Consider the following 14,147-nt stretch of genomic DNA (forward strand, 5'->3'; position numbering starts at 1 on the left):
CCTTCGCTTCTTTACATTTATATCCTCCTCTTATATACATTTGATTTCGCCAAGCAAACCTTCAAACAATTCTCATATTGTTCCATTGTCTTTCTTTGTTCAGTCGGCATTCATCATTTTATACCTTTTATATAATTATTTGCTATAGTGTTTTTTTATGCTAAAACTGGCATCATCATGATGACTCAGCATTATCGCATCGTCACTGCGCCGACAATATTACAAAACAATTGTTGTTGTATTGTATTTAAATTCTGGGTAGGAAAAAAAATAAATGAATAGAGTTATATTTTGATATCGAAATAGTGATGAAAATTTAAATTGGTAAAATAAATTATTTTAAAAAAACTGGTACGGTGTCATGTTGTCCGTTGAAGGCGCTCTTTGGTTTCTATTTAAAACGAGTAGTAGAGCAGGTGGTTAATGGTTTGGTTGGTATCAATTCACACAGCGCGGCCTTTATGAATAATAAAAAGGTGTAGGCCTAGGCCTAGGCCTGATGTAGTTTCTTTTAAGAGCCACAAAACTTAGGTAAGCTGGGTGTTAGTTTGTTTCTTTTTTGGTAATATGCTAGGCCTAGACTCTACTGGTGCCTGCATGGCACCTAACTAACGTGACAATTATGAACACATCAATTGTTATATCCCTACTTCTACTATAGGCCTCCACCACGCACAGGCAGCCAGCAGTCGTGCGTGTACCATTTTTTTCCTCTCTTTTCTAGCCCACACAAACTAGAGAGTCGCAGCGCATGAGGGAAGTGTGACTTCTAACTAGCCTAGTTTAGTAGCCTACTACTATACTAGGCCTGGGTAGTAATTTTAGCAATGATCCTGATTATTTCATCTTTCTGCTTTCAACAAGAGCTGGTGGGTTAGGCATCAACTTGACAACAGCTGACACAGTCATTATATATGACAGTGATTGGGTTAGTTAAATAAATAATTACTACATTTTATTACAGCGTGATCAATAATCTGCCATACGATTTACACACAGAGTGTCATATGTAAAGAAGTATTTGTGCTGAGTGAAGTTGAGCCTAACCTAAATTGATTCTACCCAGCTTATATTTCACATACCAACTTAAGTCTGTTCATAACCCAGGGCCGTAACCAGGTTTGACGGCGGGGTGGATCGTTAAGTTCTTTAGTGGAACCCAGGGGCGGATCCAGGATATTGAAATAGGGGTGGCGTAGCTTTGCGAGCGAAGCGAGCAAACATAGGATGGGGGCCAGGGGGCCGGCAAGGGCCCCCGGTCGGGGTCCAGGGGCCGACGGCCCCTGGAAATTTTGACGTTCTAGCGCATTGCAAGTCGTTTAAAACGATTTACAAACATCTCATAATGTCATTTACCAAACACTCTAAAGCTCGCAAATTACGACATGTGGAACATGCAGCTGATACTTACCTAGGGTACCAAATGCAAGCTAACAACTTGCCTGTACTTTACGCCCCATACGCCCCCGCTAGATCCGCCACTGGAACCATACCCTCGATTTTTTTTTCTCTATAGGCCTATGGCCGCAAATCGCATTTCCGGCTATTCTCTTTTGTTTATGAACTATAAGTTGGTGTAATTACCAGCCCACAAATTTCAATTGCCGACCTTATATTGTCAGAGGACGGCATTCTCTTGCCGACCGAAATTAGGCTAGATCCCTCCTCCTTTCAAGCCTCCTAGCAACAACATGGTACATTAGGGATCGTATCATTGAGACTTTAACAGGCATATTCACCATCATGTGGTGTTTAGGTAAAAAACCATGGAATTAAGATGATCTCTGAATTCACTCAACCGTTGCATCTTGCACTTGCGTGTGAGCTGCATGCTTTCTCTATCAAGCAGCTGGCTGGGCACGTCACACGCACGCGGAGACCTGTGTAGGGGAATACCCTGTTATGTCAAGCAAACAACTATGCATGCTCTGTGTACAGCTCGCTAGAGCTCCAGAACCACGATGTTCAGCAGTTATCAAATAGAACTTATCTTGTAAATTTTAGTGTTAGGTTTTTATATTTTAGTTAAAATATATATATATATATTAATTAAATTTATTAATGCTTGACTAGGCCTGTAGTGAACAATCGTCGTGTTGTGTTAGTATGCCCAGCAAAAAAAAAGTGGGAGGCCAAGCGGAACTCGCTGTTCAGCGGGGGGATCGTACGATCCCCCCGATCCCCCCCTGGTTACGGGCCTGTAACCTAGCCTTACGTACCACTTTAACTGTTTGGAAACCACCATCATGTTTAAAGAAATATCCCAACATGTTTGTAATGAATTTATAGCAGTGCAAATTTGCCTCCAACTTTATACAAGCTATTTAAATAATAAGGTGGTAAGATAAATTGTTTGATTTGTATTCAACTATGTTTATTTTAGAGAACTAAAGACGTACCAATCTGCCAACAGACTTCTACTTACTTCTACTTACCCCACTTCAAAACAACCTGTCTGAGTTGTGGTCTATGCTAAACTTCTTACTACCAGAAGTGTTTGATAATCTACAAACGTAAGTATTAATTGTTATCAATTTGGATCCGGTCCAGCTCCAGTTGAGGTTCGCAACAGATTGTGCGTCGTACAGCATTAGTGACTTTTTGTTTTCATGACGTGTCATGCAGCTACATGCATATCGAGGAAAAAGAACATGGCACATGGTGCGTCGTGAAAACAAAACAAAATGCGACATGATTTTTATTTTCCGGAGCAGGTGTGAAAGGCAAACATGTCAATCACTGCCCACCAAACAATTTCCCTCTGTATAAGAACAAAACTGATGTGGATGTCAATTTTCTTTATTTTATTTTTCAGGTTTGAATCCTGGTTTGATTTTAATTCATTTTCAAGTCACAAAGATGAAGAAGCCATTGTAGCTAAGGAGAGAGAACAACATGTTATATCCATGATGCACCAGGTACTGCCAACAAATCAGTTAACATTTTCTTAGATCCATCTATCAGACCGAACGTTAAATCGACCAATTATAGTCCCGATGAGAATGGAACAGATTATACTGGCCTTAAATGCAAGCACAGATTAATGTTGATATTTTCTGTTTGTAATTTTATTCTGTAATAAAACTGTTTGTATGTTATAGATCTTGACGCCATTTTTATTACGACGCTTAAAGACAGATGTTGACCTGACAATACCTCCAAAGAAAGAGATCATTGTAAATGCACCAATGACGAGTATTCAACAAGCATTCTACGCATCACCTCTAGACAGGTCAATTATTAATAAGGTCAAACCCAAGGTAAGAACAGTGCATCACGTGCCATGGCTCTGTTATAATCAACCTAGCTGCCTACAAGCCAGAGTATCTAGGGTTAGTTAACATGAAATTAGAAACACCTGCTAAAATAAATGAGGCGAGATTCTGCAGCTGAGAAATTGCAGTAAGAATTAGCCAATGATTGGTTGATAACTAAAAGTTAAAAAATTGTGCCACACTTTCTATAGTTTGTTTAGGTGCCATAGGTTATTAAGTTCCAAACTATTGAAGTGTATATAAAAAGAATGTTGTTGTCACTCATCTTGGCGTCCTTGTGTTCCACAGAAAAAAGAAGAGGTAACATTGACCCCAAAAGGTCGACCCAAGAGAGGATGCTCTAAAACGGTCGACTGCTCCATTGTATTTAATGAAACTGAGGAATCTCAAGGTATCAATCTTAAATATTCATTTTTAAAAGAATGTAATAAGTTAATGAAATTGGCAATTGGTACCAGCTTATTTTATAAAAACATCTGAATTATATGTCTGTTTGTCTGTAGGTCCTGATCTTATCCCAGATGACCTCAATGTCTGATATGTTTGTCTGTAGGTCCTCATCTTTTCCCAGATGACCTCAATGTCTGATATGTTTGTCTGTAGGTCCTGATCTTATCCCAGATGACCTCAATGTCTGATATGTTTGTCTGTAGGTCCTGATCTTTTCCCAGATGACCTCAATGCTTGACATACTTGAAGATTACTGCCACCTAAGAAACCACAACTACTGTTGTCTAGATGGCAGCATGGCTTTTGCTGAGAGACAACAACAGATAAGCACCCGCATGGTGAAGAAGAAGAAATTTAGAATTATTTGGAAGAACTTGTAAATATAAATGATACTGAATTAAGTTGATACACACATTCTGTTTTTACCAACTACTGCTGTATTATGTTAATTAGTATTATGAATGTTTTTACTGATAGAGATGGAAAATGTGTTTGTCTTAATTTTTACCAAATGTCCACCTAATGATAATTATCTTTAGTATCAGTTAGGTGTAGCAGCCACAAATCATGTTTGTTTTTCTCAATTATTCAAAATTAGTGGAAGGAAGTTTTGTTCTTATCTTTCTCAGACTAGTAATTTTAGCAATGGTCCTGATTATTTCATCTTTCTGCTTTCAACAAGAGCTGGTGGGTTAGGCATCAACTTGACAACAGCTGACAGTCATTATATATGACAGTGATTGGGTAGGCATCAACTTGACAACAGCTGACACAGTCATTATATATGACAGTGATTGGGTAAGTTAAATAAATAATTACTACATTTTATTACAGCGTGATCAATAATCTGCCATACGATTTACACACAGAGTGCAATATGCTTTTTTGCTGCGCACTTTTTGCACTCGAGTGCATGATGGTGAAAAAATAAAGAGCGCACACATGACTCATTTCAGCATGTCTGATTGGCTACATCCTTGAACCCATGGTATAATAATTAGTCACAAGCTTGTGGTGTAATGTTTGTTTTAGTGTAGTCACTTTCAATACATTGTAAAGTAGCATTTATAGTTATATTATAGAATCCACAGTCAGATCTACAAGCCCAAGATAGATGCCACAGAATTGGTCAAGAAATTGATTGTGTACAGGTTAGTAACCATTAACACCATTGACCAGAAGATAGTGGAGAGAGCAGCTGCAAAGAGGAAGCTGGAGAAGATGGTCATTCATCATCAAGGTCAGTTTTGTCTTTCACACCTCCCTAAAAACCCTCCTGAACAATAAACGCCCGGGGCGTTTATTCAAATGAATACGTTAAATTAATCATATTGTTTTATAGACTTCTACAGTAGTATGCAAACTTCTAGGCATTGATTGTTCTCATTCATTTCAAAAATTCATTATCTTGTTTTTTTTAGGTAAATTCAAAGGCAGTAAAACTATGGTGAGAGACTCAAAAGCTGTGATGGATCCCATGGAACTACTAAAAGTGTTACGCTCCACTGATCACTCTGGCATTATCAAAAACTGTGAAGAACAAGTCATCAGCGACGCAGATCTTGAGCTCCTATTGGATCGCAGCGACCTTGTTGAGAATAACTCGGGAAAAAAATTGAAACCAGTAAAGGAGAATGAAGTGTTTAAGGTTCTGGAATCCTGCGATGAGAATGTCATGGCGTTAAGGATCTCAGTACTGGGTTCACATACTGTATACCCAATATTGCACAAATTGAAATCTGGGATCGTTAATGGTATTTATGACATTTATTTCTATGCAAGTAGTTACTGTTGTTTTCTGCACAGCACAGTGTTCAGGTTTAAACTATTGTTAACACCAAGTGTTATTACAAGTCAGCACAGTGTTCAGGTTTAAACTATTATTAACACCAAGTGTTATTTACAAGTCAGCACAGTGTTCAGGTTTAAACTATTGTTAACACCAAGTGTTATTACAAGTCAGCACAGTGTTCAGGTTTAAACTATTGTTAACACCAAGTGTTATTACAAGTCAGCACAGTGTTCAGGTTTAAACTATTGTTAACACCAAGTGTTATTACAAGTCAGCACAGTGTTCAGGTTAAACTATTGTTAACACCAAGTGTTATTACAAGTCAGCACAGTGTTCAGGTTTAAACTATTGTTAATACCAAGTGTTATTACAAGTCAGCACAGTGTTCAGGTTTAAACTATTGTTAACACCAAGTGTTATTACTCTTACAACATAAAGAAAATCAAAGACTGTACACAAATATATCTGAACATTAAGGAGAACTTTTAATTATTCCAATCTATATATTTTCACCCTTAAATTTATTTTATACAGAATTATATTTCACTATTTCTACATCATAACATAAAAAATAAGTCTACATCCAAAATATATATTTAAAAACACACTAATGAAATTGAAATTGATATCAAACTATATTATATAATGTCTTCATTGTTTGATTTTTGTCATTTTTAGTTTTACAAATTCTACTACAACTTTGTTCTGTTGTTGTTACTGTGCCAAAGACATCTCATAATGTGTTTATTTGTTAATTTAATTTCTAATTACGTTTTCATTTAATAAAACTGCTTTTGATAACAAATTACGTTTCATCATTATGTTCATGTTATGTTTTGTAGTTTCAAGTTGTACCACTTTACTTTTAGTATTGGATGGTTAAAACCATCCAATACTAAAAGTAAAGGGTGAAATTACATTTACGATTTAATATTATTTTATCACATAATATTATCACATAATTACTTTAAAACACGCACAACCAATTCTATACAATATATCAAGTAAAAAACATTGCATTATTATAAAAGAATCATTATCATTAAATATGGCAGCACAGCTTATAAAGATTATAATAAATAAGAAACAAACATTCTTGTTTATCTGCATGCTACAGCTGTTAATAATTATTACTTCCGTTGCTAGTGTGCCGCGTGCGGAAGTACGCGCGCGCGCTCCGTTGATGAAGGTAAGTATGTCAAAATAAAATGTTTAAAAACATTTTATGTTTTAGATTATCATATTGATTTAATCTACTATACGATTTATATATAAAAGGTCGTTTTTATATTAAATACAAATTTAATGTTAGAAATGCAATTATTTGCGATATCAAAAATTGACACCTGCTTGCTGCGAGATTTAAAAATGTGTCTGTTATATAGTAGAAGTAACATACGTTATCAGTGAAAACTAAAGATGATTAAATGTAATATTTCTTATTGAACACTTTTCAGACACGTGACGAATGTCGTCAGCTGATAGATTGCAATCCAACATGACAAGCTGCCACAGCTTAGGACACATAATGAGTAATGAAGACAATGTATTAACATCAATGTTGTGAAGTTCACTATCACAGATACCGAGATGACGTAATGCTAATTGAAATTCTGATACAAAGTCATTAAATACATCACGTGATAGATTCCCAATCATAACACTGCCACATTTATCGTCAATGCCTAAAATGTGTGCAATAACTCTTCCCTTTCGCTCCAATGCCATCTTACTACAAAAGTCACCGACACTAACACTATCATATTGCATACAATACAATTGCATAATTAGACGTATGAAATGCCCGTCACATTGTACACCTGGACTAATGTCATCAATAAACATTCTTATGGAGCTAGATATATCATCCAAATGATTATTTATTTCTAAATCTTTGCTTGTCATGTAATTAATTAATTCATTTACCACATCATCTTTATGTTCTTTTTTAACAAAGTTTAAATTTCTCGGCAGATTGCGATATGTTGACAAACTATTTGTAACCCAGTGCTTGAGGAAACCGCCAGCTTTATCACCAAGGAAACCAGTTGCAAACTCTGTCGCTCTGTATAAATGCTCACTCTCTCGTATCACCTCCCACTCATCATCATCCAATGGTGTAAGTAATGTTTGTACATCTGAGCACTCATTCTCCATACCTTCACTTTCACATAATTTGCACAAGTAAAATCCCACCAATGACTCTACTATCAATTTGTGAGGAGGCATAAAAACGTTATCAAAATTCGATTTTAAAATCGGTGTGTCTTCGTAAACAAATCCAAGTTTCACGGACATATCAACCAAATCTTTATTCGTATGTTTATCATTCAAATCTTTCATGTTTATTGAAAGTTGATTTACTTTCAAGCTATCATACATACATTTTCCTAGCAATATCATAGCATTTACGTATTTTGCTGGTGTGTCTTCAAATTTAGAAAGCTTTGCGAATTGTTTTTGTTTGTTGAACTGATTTAAAATATTACGAAATATTTCTTTAAAGAGTTCAGCTTTATCTTTAGGAATGCTTTGACTGTCTTGCCATAGCAAACAGATTGAAAAAAGCAGCATTGGATTTTTGCACATTTCATACGCTTCAGGATGTTTTCTCCCAACCCGGTAAGTGTCAATATTCAATTCGTTTCGAAGGGATTTTCCCAATTCTGGTTTTTCAAAATACTCAAAATGTTTGTCAATATACTTTCCTATGCTCTCGTCATTAAATCCCTTAACCCTTACATGTACGTCACTCTCTTTTACGAATTCATCTATGCTTTCTGATCGTGAAGTAAGTATTACGGTACTTTCTTCTAGGTTGTTCTTTTTGAACAGACTAATTACGCTTGGATTATTAAATCTCAATTCGTCTAACCCATCTAGTAGCAGTACAACTTTATCGTCATGTTTGTTTATGAATTTCTTAATCAACCGTGGATCATCTGGTAGATCTGTTTTTAAATTAAAATCTTCCATATCCAGTTGCTTTACAATGAGATCGGAAATGTTTTCATCTTTGTCTAAATCCCGTACACTTAAAAGAAATACAATTTTACCTTTAAATGTTTTAATCGATTGAGTAGCCGTAGCCCAGTTGTATGATAAATGCCTTAATATGGTAGTTTTACCTATCCCACCCTCTCCATCTATAAGAGCTCTACATCCAGGTGTGGAACTGATTACATCTACCACTTCTGTTAATGTTGTTGGTTTGCAGTCTTTATTCTTTTTAGCTTCTTTACGTAGTTCCAAATCAGTGAACATATGTGAAATGTCAACTATGTATCTACCACGCATTGTTGCTGGTGTAAATCTACTGGCCTGGCTACACAATTTCCTTTGTCTTTGAAGCAGATATTCTTCAATCTTGTCTAGATGCGAAGAAAAATGGCGAAAATAATATTTAGTAAAATAAATTTATTTTATTTAATAAGGACCTTGCAATTTCTAGTACTGTAATAAGTAGTGCTGGAGCCGCGCCGAAGTAGTAAACCAAGTAAATAATATAGAGGGCGACAAACACAATTTATTATCAATCAGAAAGAAAACTCGGTTAAACGACTGGTGGTCGCCAGCAAATCGTAACAACCGTTTAAATGCAGAGCAATCCACCGCTTATGATTAAACCTCCAGCTGTCCATAGCAACTACATTAGCTATGAGGCAATTTTGTTACTCAAATAACTACAGTAGATGGTGTTTTGTTTTTGTTTTTATTTACTACATAAGCTGTTGATGTTTCAACATTAGTAGCTAGCTGGAGGTTTTTAAAGCTGATTTTTTACTGTTTACGACATTAGCGTTGTAACACGCATATATTCATTTTTTTGTAGGTGAAATAAAAAATGTGTTGTACAGTAGTATAACAAATTAAAGATTTTTCAGGCATCTCAGTGTTCTTAATACGAAAGCAATAACAAATAACAGATATAATAGAAAATTCGTTCAAAGTGATAGTTTTTACATTTCATTTAATAGGGAAGTTAAGTTAAAATTTTAAATAAATTTGCTTTATTCAGAAATATTGCACGCGTGTACGAATTAATTTAATTTAAAACCTTGCCATTTATCCTAAATTAAAATTAACTGGTTTGCAATATTAAATTTAATTGATTTTGCGTATTTTATTTAAATGAGTTAAATGATACACGACCCAGGTTTTTTTTTAATACCATGCATGTATGTTGTTAAGTTAAAAGGCTATTTGTTACGTAAGATGTTTATGATTTATTTACATTTATTTATGATTATCCACAATGTCATGCAAAATGGCATATATACAATTGTGCATTTATAGTCTTTTATTTCAAATTAATTATGATTAAATGAGCAAAATTAAAGTAAGACGATGTGATTTGATTATTCATTCAATTTTTAATTTAAAGCTAAGTATTTCTGTGTAAAGGTATAATGTGTGTAATATGAGTCTTACTTATGATGTTAACAACATTTCGTTTTTAAAATGAGAAGCTTCCTATAATTGTTTATCGTTGTTCAAAATGATTTTGTTTAAATATTATACTGAAAGCAATTCTAACCTGTTTCTGATTTAACCTCTTTTTGAATTCCTTGTTCATTATGCCTACTACTGGTCGCCACTTGCCCTGTTTTAATAATCACATAAAAAAAAATGAAATAATTATACCTGTACTACCAAAAAAATTGAGAGCAAAATTATACGGTACATTATTAGTAACTCACCTGTTTCTGGTTTAACCTCTTTTGGCATTACTTGTTCTTTATTAGGCCTAATATAACTGGTTGCCACTTGCCCTGTTTTAATAATAGAATAATAATAAGAAAAAATTGAAATAATAATACTACATAAAAAACTACCGATTGAGAGCAAAATTATACGGTACATTATTAGTAACTCACCTGTTTCTGATTTAACATCTTTTGGCATTCCTTGTTTTTCATTACTACTGGTTGCCACTTGCCCTGTTTTAATAAATGTTATTATTAGGTAGGCTATTTGTTGCATGTACGTTTATGAGTGAAACTAAACTCACAATCTGCGTCATAATCACATTTATTTATGATCATCCACATTTGTATGCCAAAAATGGCATGTACAACTGTGCATTAAGTGGAGTTGTGGCTTGGTGGTTATGATGCTTGGCTACCACTCCAAGGGTCCTGGGTTCAAGTCCCGTCACATGTCAGGATTTTTTCTAAGGACAAAATTACAACTCCACTCCCAAAGACTTGTAATAAGACTTTGTTTATGTAGAGCATCTTGTATATATGTTTGTCTTGTGAACCTCTGAGGGTCACTAATGATCAGCAATTGCTGGATGGATCATCCTCTTTAAATATGGTAAAAAAAAAAAAAAAAAAAAATACTACAGTACCTGTGAGTGTGACGTGTATCCATGAAAATGAAAGGGATTATAGAGGGCGGCAAACAAAATATATAATTAATCAGAACGAAACTTTAAACTGTGTTTGAGTTAATACGATTGTAATTCTACAGTACATCAGCATAAAAATAGTCAATTACTATTATTGAATTTGATTACAAAATCTCATGAATTGTTTAGACATGTTATTTTCAAATTAATTATGATTAAATGAACAAAATTGAGATGTGATTTTATTTAATAAACTTTATTTCAAAAATAAATTTTTAAATCTATCTAAACCCATCAAACAACTAATTTTTACTTAATATACTTTCTAAATAGGAAATCTTGTATGTACAATTATTGCATTCAAATACCATATTATTATGTTAATGCATAATAACTGAAGTAACTCACTTGAATCTGATTTTTTCAAGCCCAATCTTTTGAAAAAAGTAACAAAGACAGATTTTCTGTTTCGTCGTGAGGCGGAGTCATTATATTCTCTTCGCTTTCCTTGTTGTTCTTTAAGAGTCGTCGACACTTTCTCATCTGTTTAAGAAAAATAACTAAAGTATATCTTTTCTGAATATATTTTATTTTGGAAAACATTATTAATATTATTACATTGCCGATTATCAATCGATCCATTAGGCAGTGTTTTTACTAAATGAATATGAATGTAATCATGTTAACTATTTATTTATGTTTTTGCAGGGCTAGATAATCTCATGTTTTTAATGCATTAAGAATGTTTTATTGCTACAGAAAATTTAATTAATTAATTTGGTTAATGAATTTATAATTGTTCGTTTTTCATTGATTGTAGAAAAGACGAATTTATAGAGGGCGGCAAACACAATTTTATATCCATCAGGAGGTGTCGGAAATATGCTATATCGTTCTACATGGGGTCAGATTGGAATTAAACATTAAACAAGATTTTGTTTAAATATTATTATTCTGAAAGCAACAAACCTGTTTCTGATTTAACCTCTTTTCGAATTCCTTGTTCTTCATTACTATTGGTTGCCACTTGCCCTGTTTTAATAAGAAAATAATAAGAAAAAATTTGACAATTATTCTACCTAAAAAAAATCTACCGATTGAGAGCAAAATTATGCGGTACATTACAATGAATGTTTTATACCTCAAATAATTCAATTATTGGGAACATTAATTCAACATAAATTATCTTTCATCGTGTAATAAGAAATAGGCCTATAACTAACATAACAGAAATATTTATGTTATAACAATTGCACCTTTATTCGGACTCGGACGTAAATGGATGTTATTTTGTTTATTGTTTCATTTGAAACGATAAAGTTGAGGAAATCTGTAAGATAGAGAAAAAGTCGCCCCAACTGAGATTCGAACCCGGAACATTCTGCTTTATATGCAGATGTCCAACCATTAGAATGCTGGGGCTGTCATGGTATTGTTGGATAGCGACTCTTTAACACTCTCGGCGTGGTACGGTAGAAAGCGCCAATCCCTCAATTGTACGCACGCGCACCATGCAGAGATCAAATTGATACGCCCTCATCTTGTCAGTATTATTATTATTATATTAATTCATGAAGCGCCAAAGGCAAACTACTGAAAACAGACATGCACTTTTGTTCGACTCGGATGTTATTTTGTTTAATGAATTAATTTGAAACGATTAAATTATTAGAAATGATAGCCAAAGGCAAATTACTGAAAAAGACCTAATTAGGTTCTATTTAAATCAAATGACCTCAGTAAGTGTACTATGCATAATAATGTGGTGATCTACCTTTTAGAAAACTTTGTGCATGTTGGTTTATAAGCTTTGCAAAAGTGTCACGATCGTCTTGTGAATTCAAGCGTCCAGCTTTCTCAATGTGATATACAACATCCCATATATTGTTATAGTTGTAGGCACGCAGTTTGTAGAAACCTATAACCGTCATCAAATCGTCGTTGTCAGTGTTAGTTAGCACATTAAACATTGCTCTGCGATATGCTGTTAATCCTACACCCGCTGTATCGCTACTTTGGATAGTGTTCTTATATTTGTCTATGCGTTTTGTTGCTGAGGCCATCATGGTTACTTCAGCAATGTCCGACAACAGCTTCACATCAGTTTTGGAAATAAATCCACGGTTAGTAAGTTGATTAAATAAATCAAGGGCTGATTTTTCACTAAGAGGTCCAATGGGTATAATATCAAATAGAAGCATTTTCAGCCATCGCAGGTTTACACCAGCATAGTATTCACTAAGTTCTCTCAGAAATGTTTGGAATTCTACATCCATTTTGAATCTGTAAAAAATAAAAAATACGTACTGAAAGTTTAATTTTGTCGAATTTTCCTTCTTACTGATTTTAGCAACTTCGATGGAATGGTGGTTTTTAAACAGATCTTTTTTTTCTACCGTATATAAAATATGCCTTTCTACCATATATGCCACACTCAAATAAAGAAGCTTAGATTATACCAGAAAGAGTGAATTAGTTCCTTATATGGCCCAATCCATTCCTACCTATTCATATTGAATTGTACACAATGTCAGAATAAGCATATTAGAGCATTTTTTGATTTAAACATTGTCTTATAGATAATGCTCACATTGTATGTTTTATTTGGTTCGACCAAAAATGTCAAAAGTCATTTGATTTCACACAGTTCATGATTAAACCAGTACATTTGTTTTTCATAGGCGTACATTATCTATCATTCCAGCATCGTCGTGAGTTTTAAATATGAAAAACGCGTTACTTATGGCGTGGGTTGATAGTCCAGATACGTATGAACAGATTATAACAATGAAGTTAAACAATTGAGTAGAACACCATAACGTTGATATTTATAGCAATGCTTCTTTTGTTGTTGTTGAACTCTGTAGAAAATTTCCATGGCTGAGCCCAAAGGTTGCAAACAAATACAAACATTGATTGTCAATGGTGCAACGAATTACTACAACGCCGACTCTTTTAAGATTTCTGGGTTAAAATTATTCAGTGAATAATCAAAATACTCGTATACGAGTAATGTATTGCCTTTTCCTTCATTGAGATGACGGATTCATGATATTAACAAGACATTTACCACAATCCACACTCTACTTCAAATAACCATGGAAGCATAACCATCAGAATTATACCTATATTCTCATATTATTGTTTTGCAAATAAATGTTCCGAACTATATTATATATATGAAATACAGTATATTATAAACTTACAAATTGACTCGACTGTAACTGGATCTCGTATCTGGACTATCAATATACCGATACAGTTAAATGTGACGATT

The 14,147-nt window shown here is 34.1% G+C and overlaps 3 protein-coding genes across 3 annotated transcripts; 2 read left to right on the forward strand and 1 right to left on the reverse strand.

The window, feature by feature from the left end:
• Positions 1-2,469: 2,469 nt before the first annotated feature.
• On the forward strand, positions 2,470-4,069 carry LOC144835641 (lymphoid-specific helicase-like). Its single transcript, XM_078690716.1, has 5 exons — positions 2,470-2,513; positions 2,816-2,918; positions 3,102-3,260; positions 3,564-3,666; positions 3,929-4,069. The coding sequence occupies exons 1-5, from the start codon at positions 2,470-2,472 to the stop codon at positions 3,961-3,963; spliced, it is 444 nt and encodes a 147-aa protein (XP_078546842.1). The 3' UTR covers positions 3,964-4,069.
• Positions 4,070-4,509: 440 nt separating this feature from the next.
• On the forward strand, positions 4,510-6,386 carry LOC144835642 (lymphoid-specific helicase-like). Its single transcript, XM_078690717.1, has 4 exons — positions 4,510-4,523; positions 4,808-4,965; positions 5,147-5,418; positions 6,360-6,386. The coding sequence occupies exons 1-4, from the start codon at positions 4,510-4,512 to the stop codon at positions 6,384-6,386; spliced, it is 471 nt and encodes a 156-aa protein (XP_078546843.1).
• Positions 6,387-11,195: 4,809 nt separating this feature from the next.
• Positions 11,196-13,147, reverse strand: LOC144835643 (uncharacterized). Its single transcript, XM_078690718.1, has 3 exons — positions 12,645-13,147; positions 11,840-11,902; positions 11,196-11,413 (listed from the first exon to the last, which is right to left on the reverse strand). Exons 1-3 carry the CDS (start codon positions 13,144-13,146, stop codon positions 11,196-11,198), a joined length of 783 nt encoding a protein of 260 aa, XP_078546844.1. The 5' UTR covers position 13,147.
• Positions 13,148-14,147: the final 1,000 nt, after the last annotated feature.

The sequence above is a fragment of the Antedon bifida genome, chromosome 2 (genome assembly GCF_963402885.1).
Source record: "Antedon bifida chromosome 2, ecAntBifi1.1, whole genome shotgun sequence".
In the NCBI taxonomy this organism is placed as follows: Eukaryota; Metazoa; Echinodermata; class Crinoidea; order Comatulida; family Antedonidae; genus Antedon; species Antedon bifida.